General features: G+C 34.3%; 1 protein-coding gene across 1 annotated transcript; it reads left to right on the plus strand.

The window, feature by feature from the left end:
- Window positions 1–4,331: 4,331 nt before the first annotated feature.
- LOC107956658 (josephin-like protein) lies at window positions 4,332–5,230 on the plus strand. The gene has a single exon (XM_016892242.2). It carries the CDS (start codon window positions 4,576–4,578, stop codon window positions 4,948–4,950), a length of 375 nt encoding a protein of 124 aa, XP_016747731.1. The 5' UTR covers window positions 4,332–4,575; the 3' UTR covers window positions 4,951–5,230.
- Window positions 5,231–9,258: the final 4,028 nt, after the last annotated feature.

The raw sequence follows: 9,258 nt of genomic DNA on the forward strand, positions 1-9,258 counted from the left end.
CCCACTCGCGCTTTAGGTTTATTGGCTATTAGGAGCATTGGCTCTCATTCATTTTCATTGAGCTAGATAGAAGCTTTGTCTTGTTCAGAGCTTTTTCTCTTGTTCACTTATACCGAGTTTGGTTTTTAATGTTTGTAAATCTCTCTCATATGAAAGTTTCTCATTGAAAAAAAAACAAACTCTAGCATTCATGAATCATATACATAATCATTAACTGCTAACAGTAAAAGGAAACAATGGTTAAAACTCTTATTGACACTCCAAAGACCAAGATTTAGGGTTCAAACCTGTCACCTTCTCCCTCTAATTTTTAATGTATATAAGAAATGTTAAATTTATTTATTTCATAACAAGTATTCAAGATAAATAATAAGAATCAAGTCCTTGAACCACTAAGCTTCAAGTTTGGCATGAATAGTGAAAAAAGCATCAAGATCGGATGACTAAAAGTAACAATTCTTTGAGGGCTCCCTCTGTGCTTCACCTTGTGATTTCTTCTTCGGTGGTGGACATTGAAACGCTTGAAGAATTTGATGTTAAAGATTCTTTCTGATTATTATATTAATGGGCCAAATATTGTAGATTTTTGAGCTTTTTTCTTATTAATTTTGATTTTCAAATGCTGGCTCAATTCAATTATGGCTTCGGTGCATGCTAGTTTCACATCTATTGTCAGTAAGAATGGCCATTGTTATTCTCCTACAAAGTTTCCTAGTACAACCTTCTTTCCTGGATTTAATGTGGCCGGACAAATTTCAAATGCTTGTAAGAAGGAAATATGTCTCTCTGCTATGAGTTTTGGACCTAAAGCCACATTAACTTTTGATCCTTAACAACCAGTTTGGAGAGAAGCAAACAGTGGTAGCATACCATTGATCCCATACCCCCTAATTTTATGCCATTTCCAACCTTTTAAGAATGTTTCCCAAATAGCTCAAAAGAATGCATGTTAATGTGGTTAATAAATACGTATCTTGCTTGTTCTGTTTTCTTTCCCCCTTTTTTTTTTTGACATAGTTTTTTAAATTTTGATGCATGGTCAATCTTTCAGGGAAGTTATTCATGTACAATCTGGCCATGTACTTAAGGTTCCCTTTCGAAAGGTCCATCTGACTAGAGATGGCCATATCACTTTTGCAATTGGTGCAGCCAACATCGGGGCTCTTGGCACAACACTTCTCTGTTAAGCAATTCCAATGAAGAAAACTGTTAGCGGTGAGCAACATGGTGAAGTTGGTAGAGAAATCTACGTACCAACTAATTATGTCACCTCCTCTGGTAGGTGAAGGTTAGTGATGGTCACTAAACTAACTATAATTACGACAAAGGCAAGCGTACCTATCGAACAATAGTATAGCTATGGTAAGTAGGGAATATCGTATCCACGAGGACTAAAAGTACTAGTAATTATTGTTTTTTTATTATTTAGTCAATAAATTGGGATGATTTTTTTAATCTAAATTTTACTAATCTAATTTAACTAAGAACACAATAGAAAATGGAATAAGAAATACCAAAGAGAAAGACAATACCCAAGAAAGAATCCACCTAGACTTCACCTATTATTCTGAATTTGAATTAAACGATTTATTCACTTGTGTCTTGATCTGTAGAAATCCCTAAATTATGTTAATATCTCTTTCGAGAGTAAGAGCAACTGACTCTAGGTTGATTAATTGAAATCTCTTTCTAATTAAAACCCCTATCGTCGCATTAACTCGATCTATGAATTTCCCTATTAAATTTGACTCTAATCCGGTAGATTTATGTCGTCCTATTTTTAGGATTGCATGCAACTCCACTCAATTATGCTAGACCTACTCTTAAATAGGGACTTTTGCTCCACTGAAATAAGCACATTAAACATGAATTAATATCCCAAAAATATTAAAACACGAAATAAGCATACATAATTGAGAACAAGAATCAAGTATTTATCATGTAAATCAGAAATCAAATAATAAGATTCATCATAGGTTTCATCTTCCTTAGGTATCTAGGGAGTTTAGTTCATAATCTGGAATTAAAACATCTCAAAGTTAGGATAACAATAAGACATAAAGAAACTCAATAAAACTTCTAAGGAAATTAAATGGAGATCTTCAATCTTGAAGGAGATCTGCTTCTGAGTTGATTCTGATGGCGTTCTTCGAGTGATTTCTTCAATCTTCTCTGAGTGCTCTCTTAGATCTTCTTATAATTGATATTTATAGGCTTTAGAATGCTCAAAAAGCCTAAAAATTGGGTTTTTCCGCGTGTTTGGGAAACAGGGAGCGATATCGACAATGCGGCACATGGGCTGGCGCGTGTGGCCAGCCCATGTGGCTCACACGGGCTTGTGGCTAGCTTGTGTGGAAATGCCCAGGCCATGTGGATCTTGGAAACAACTCTATTTATCCAATTTTGGCTTTTTTTCGCTCCTTTTGCTCCCAAATGCTCTCGTAAGTATAGAAATAAAAATTTAAAAGATTAGGAGCATCAAAATCACTAATTTACATAATTAATCATTAAAAAATGCATTAAGAATGAGATTAAAATATGTACTTTTACAACTTATCAGTCAGTACATTGGGGTTCTTGTTTATTGAAATTCTGGAAGGTATTATATGCACCGAAAATATTACTCTAGTAATTGAAGTAATCCTGTGATTACAAATGAAATGAATCCATGGTAAAATAAGTGAAATCCTTTAAAATATTCTTTTTTTTCTTTTAAAGAAAAAATGAGCACATAATTTATGCCACTAGAACTTCAATGCACGTTTTATTTATGGTTTTGATGTTATATATTGATGCAAAACGCACCAGGGGTGCCTGTATCTGCATTTAGTTCATGGCATTCGACCATGAAGCTGGCAGATGAGGCTGAGAAAGTCCCTTTGAACCTGAACAGGATAATGCCCTGCATTTTGCTCAATAAGCATTAAGTAGTTTGACCAGATTTGGTTGAATGAAGTAAATGAACAATACCATTATATTATTTGGCTAGTTAAAATTATACAAAGAATTGAAAAGGAATAGTTATAAAATGATCTTTATAATAACATTTTATTTATAATATTAATTATTATTATGGATAAGTAGTTAATATTATCCAAAGAAAGTAGGGAAAATTTGCTTTTGCAGAAGCTATATTTTCACTTCAAAATGTATATACTTTGTGCTAAGTATTGACAAAAAAGATAATAGAAAATTAATGAAAGGGAAGAGGTAGGGGTGGGCTTTGGAAAAGTAGGCATTGGTATAATTTGGAAGGTGATCTTAACTAACTCACCTGTGTTTTAAGGATTTTGAAGAAGTTAGGGCAGTCTTTGATTAATATCATTAGTCATGATATGATGGGCAGGTTTTGCTTATTACAAAAAAATGATTGTACACAAGAATGTGAATATTGGAAACTCCTATTCTATTTGTGCTTTGAAAGATTGAGATGCAGTTTAATTTATTGAACCATGGTCGTGATTTGTGAGGATAAATCCCTCAAACAACCCTTGCATCCAAGCAAATTATCAAGGGATGTTGTTCTGAAGGGTTCCATTTCCAAGAGTCTAAAAAGTTTTTATCAAAATAGATTTACCGAAAGGTTGTCGTATCTTTTTTGAAAGGAAAATAAATTTATAGTCAAATTTCAAACCTAGGGTTGGTTTGGATGGGCGGTACGTTTATCTGCGGTTAGTATAAAAATAGTGGTGGCGGTGAGATTAGATACTGTAGCGAAACTGTAGCGTAAGACAAAAAGTAAGCTAAACGCACCGCACTGTACCCAATCGCCCATCCAAACTCACCACTAGTCAATTTCTTTTTTCACTGTGGACCATCCTCTTTATAGAATCCAATTGAAGGGAGCCGTGGAAAATCAAAGAAAACTCCCCTAAGATTATGCATTTGTTTTATTTATCCTTTTCCTCTTTTTCTAAAGCCTTCTCGCCAACTTCTTTCAACATCTTTTATTATTATTTTGCTGATAAATATCCCACTCGTGTGTACATAAGAACTCCCATGTCCCCACCAAATTACACAGACAATGATAAAATTTTTTGCTTTGCAGACATGGGCATCTTGCTAACTTACTCATGATGTAATGATTGTGTAAACCAAAAACAGGCATGATTCCCACTATATACACGTATTAATGCAGGTGGATTTTAAGTTTGTTTTAGAAAGAAATGGACATAAGAGCTACTTACTTCAAACACCTTCAATCTTGCTTCTTTTCCTTTTAATCATTCCTCATCATCCATTGCAGGGTACGTTTAAAAAAAGACAAAAGAAAAAGCAAACTACAGATAGTATCCCTTTCAAGAAAAGTTACCCCATGGTAAGTCCATGATTTGGTTTTGATTACAAAAACCACTTCATTATTGAAGTCTTGGGGTCAGATTTTATTTTGTAACTTTTTTTAATTCACTGTTTCTCTTTCTTTACCTTGACCTTTTTTGGGTTCACTGTTTCAGCAATCTCTCCTTTTATATTCCTTAACCCACACCTCCATTTTCTCTCCATTGCTCTCACTGCAACTCCCCCATCTCTTATATATATATATATTCTCTCTCAAAGGTCAGCTGACTGCTGAAGATGTCAACTAAAGTGAGTCAGAAAACAGGAAACAAGGCAACTGGTAGTACTATCATACACAAGTCTAATACCAGTGCTGCAGGGAATAAAGGGGTTCCGAGGTCCCGGAGTTACCATTTCATGCGATGTAAAACATCGAAATTTTCACCGGTAAGGTTTCTGAAGCATCTTGGTGGTAAATTAGCCAGAGGTTTACATGTTGTGTCCATGAAAATCAGGCAATCTCCTAAGGTTTCTTCTTCATCTGGAAGATCAAAGCCATTTGTAACACCTGTTGATTCTCATAGAACTGCTGCCGTCGAGGACTGCATCGAGTTTATCAACTCTTCTGCTTCTTTGCCTCGATCAAATTCCGTTTCCGCTAATCCTCATTGAACTCTGCAGTTAATGGTCTTATTTGGTTGTTAAAGATACTTTGATGTTTACCAACAATCCTATCCTAGTACCTTATATATATATACATTGTCTTTCTCTTTAGATAATGAAGGTAAATCATTCCATATATATTTAGTTTAACTATGAAAAAGATAAATAGAGCATCAGTTTTGTTTGTTTAAGTATTTCGAGGTGTTTTTATTTTATAAATTTATCGTGAAGACTCTTATTAAAGTTGAGAGATAAAATTTTAATCGAAAATAAACTTGATTTGTTGAGAGCTCGGCACCTATACAGCTGTATATTTTGTTATCAAATCCATTAGGCTTTTTTTCTAGATCTTGATCTTTTTACGGCATTAAAAGATGACAAAGAAACCAACTACAGTGGAGTTGAGACAGCAATCACATGATAGTGTTTTCCAAACCAAGCGTGCGCATTAAAATTCTTTGCTTTTTTAATTTTTCTTTGAGACGGAATTGGATGAACATGCCTAGCTTTCTTAAGTGCAAGACCAAAATTGACATCCCAATAGTTGACATTCGTCCTCATATGCCAATTGGAGCCCAACAATGAAGTCCTCCATTATCCATCTTGTCCACCACCAAAAGCTTGATTTGAAACCCCTTTATTAAACAACAAGATCATGTTTGGGATTTGGGTTCTACATTATCCTTCCCTCCTCCATTTACCGTGTTGGTAAGCTTGGTTGGACTAACCTTTGTTCTAAACATTCTCTAAACAGCAATATGCTAGCTAATCTGACGTTGAATTATGTCGACTATGACAGAAATGAGTTAGGTACCTGATGTAATTGCTTTGTTTGTCCAATGTTGTCAGTTGCCTAAATATCTTGTCAAATGTTAAGATGAATATAATTACTCAAAAAGACAGCAAACCCATGCTTTATATTTCGCCTAATCATGTAATTGCAACTATAGCTGGCAATGTTTAAATTAGAAGCTGTCAACTTACGACAAGTACAGGAATGTTAAAAAAAGGCTTGTCAACAAATAGTGAGGTAATTCCTAATACTATTCAATCACTTATAGAGCAATTTCTGTTTATTTCACTATTTTTGCATGAGATGTTGTCATATACAGTCACCATTTTTGCAGACAAAATCTATCAGGTACAGTAAATTAAATATGTTGTTCCACTTTTGCTTGCTTTAATCTAGTGTTATAAAACCGACGGGGACTTCAATTCACAACTTAAATTACGGTTCAAACATTTAATTGAATTGAGTCTAATCGAATAAAAATATTTTGAGTTAACGAATTTTGTTTTATCATTCTGATTCGATTTGATTTTTTTTTGATTTAAGTCAACTGAAATGAAAATTGAATCGAATCGAATTAAGTGAAATTGTTCAAGTTAAATTAAAAAAATTAAACGTGTGAAATTAAAATCCTATTACATTATAACTTCCATGTTAGAGAAAACTTTTTCAAAGTAAAATAATAGGAATACTTTAGCATGATAAACTTGAGTAATTAATTAACTTATGTAGGTCCTAAAATCATTATCCTAAAACATTTTAATTTTTTAACTTTCTTTATATATTTTTTAGAATTTTTGAAAAATATAAATTTTGAAATTTTTATAAATATTTTGAATTTTAAAAATATTTTGATTTTTTAAAAATTTTTTAAATTTTTTTTAAATTTTTTTGTAATTTTTGTTGAGAGAGACCAATTTACTCATTTTCAAACTTGACAGGGACCAAAAGGGTATTTACACCAATCTGTTATTTGAATTGTAAAATTCAATTCGATTCGAACTTGAAACTCGAATTACTTATTCAAGTTGACGCAAATAACTCGATTCAATTACCTCGAAATTTGATTTTTTTTTCGATTTTTTTAAATCAAATCAAGTTTTACTGACCCCTAATCTAAATTGTTGTGTTCATCCCAAAAAATCAACCTGCCTTAGTGAAATGGCCAAAATTAATAAATCCCTAACATATTAACTTTAAATAATTTCATAAAAGTAGTGTTCAATGAAGGAAATCAATAACAACTTAGTGAAGAAGAATCAAGAAGCCACTACCCTTGTTCTTCAGAAGGACAGAAGCAGAGTTCTTGCGGCCACCATTGTAACACCCCTAACCCATATTTGTTGCCGGAACACGGTTACGGAACATTACTGGAGTTTACAGAACAAATACAGTTAATTCATATCATTTACTATTCATATCCGAAATCAATCATATTGTCCCTTAAATCGACTTTCGAGGCTCAAGATATGCATTTTAAACAAGTTGGGACTAAACCGAAAACTCAGAGAATTTTTCCCAAAATCTCAAAAATTTTCCAAGCTGTAAGGGACACGTCCGTGTGGCCAGGCCGTGTGTCTCACATAGTCTAGAGATACGCCCGTGTCTCTTACCGTGTAGACATTCAAAATAGGGACACACGACCGTGTCCCAGCCCGTGTCCAAATTAGGGTGGTTACTGACTTGGGTCACACGGCCAAGCCACACGCCCGTGTGCTAGGCCGTGTGAACATTTTAATTTACATTAATTAGGTGCAGGGGTCACAAGGCCAAGTTACACGTCCGTGTGCCAGGCTGTGTGCCACACACGGCTGAGACACACGCCAGTGTCTCTACCCATGTGAAAATACCTGAGTATTCTGTTTTGAAATTTTAAAGATGCATGAGACACACGGTCGAACCACACGTCTGTGCGCATGACCGTTTGTCACACACGGCTGAGACACACGCCTGTGTCTCTGCCCGTGTGGTCAAAATAAGGTCATTTCTAAGCTTTATTTCCCACCCAAACTTGTCTTCCACCTACATTAACATTTAAACACATTCCCAATCCAGTATAAATCATTCAAATCAAGCCAAAATAATTTTTATGTAAGACATATCAACACATATGTTCAAGTATCTATACTTACCAAAATACCATATGTACATATAAGCATGTTCTATCAATTTTTACTATCATAATCAATATGCCTATATGATTTTCATTAATCATCCATTTCAAACACACATTAAGCATATTAGGAACATTTTACATATAGAAACATACCATTTACAATCCATACCAATGGCTAATTCCAACCAAACACATATATGCCATCATTGACCACTTTAGCTTATACATACCATTATACTCAAAAGAAATTTTTGCTATTTATACCGAAACGAGCTGTGGGATAGTGTGATGTAGCTCCAACCTTTACGAGCCTACGAGTACTATAAAACAGAGGAAATAAAACAGGGTAAGCAATTAATGCTTAGTATGTTTGTATAACAGAAATTATCTTACAATTCATTTACATTTACGGTAATCATACAAATGCATTCCAAACAACTTGGCCAAAAGCCTAAGCACATAATCTCACCAAACATGTTAGTTATTTATTTCATGTGAATATCAAAAATAAGGATGAGCTCATCAAAAGTCAAGTTCCATGTATTTTATATATATATATACGAGTAACGATTCAATTTGGATTCATATGTTCTCAGGTCAAGATTTTTGCCCGTTGAATTATTTAAAATATCGATGGATACACGGGTAGTACACACTAAGTGTAAAAAACTGTAATTCATCAATTCATATTCGAGAATGCTCATAAGAGCACATAAACAGGAAACACTCTCTCAAGCCATATAATGGGAAGCTCATGTGAGCCATGTAACAGGAGGCTTATCCGAGCCTTATAACAGGAAGCTCATAAGAGCCATAATCAGAAAGCTCATGTGAGCCAATAACGGGTAGCTCTGAAGAGCCATGAATCGGGAAGCTCCGATAGCCGTATATCGAGAAGTTCAAGCGAGCCATATCGAGAAGCTCCAGAGAGCCAATTATCATGAAGAGCCATATAACGGGACGCTCATAAGAGCTGTGGTGTGTCTACAACACATGTAGAATCACAACCAAACGGAATGCTTTGAAGAGCTATTAACGGAAAGGTCGTAAAAACATATAACAGGAAGCTTGAGAGGGCTTATAACGGGACGCTCTTTCAAGCTATGGTGTGTTCGCAACATATGCAGGACCACAACCAATACGAGAAATCCTGTATCCGTCGAATTTCATTTATTCAAACGAGATTTGACATTTATCAGGCTTTATCAGATATGTAATTTATTTTATATATATGACATTTATACAATTCATATATACAACATTCGATTCAAACATAAAAATATACACAATTTAGTTACACGAACTTACCTCGACAATGTTCGTGTTTGTAGACTATTATTCCGATACTTTTTGTTTTCCCCGATCCAATTTTGAACTAGGTCTATCTGGATCTATACGAGTAAATGTAACT

The sequence above is a fragment of the Gossypium hirsutum genome, chromosome D07 (assembly GCF_007990345.1).
Source record: "Gossypium hirsutum isolate 1008001.06 chromosome D07, Gossypium_hirsutum_v2.1, whole genome shotgun sequence".
NCBI lineage: Eukaryota > Viridiplantae > Streptophyta > Magnoliopsida > Malvales > Malvaceae > Gossypium > Gossypium hirsutum.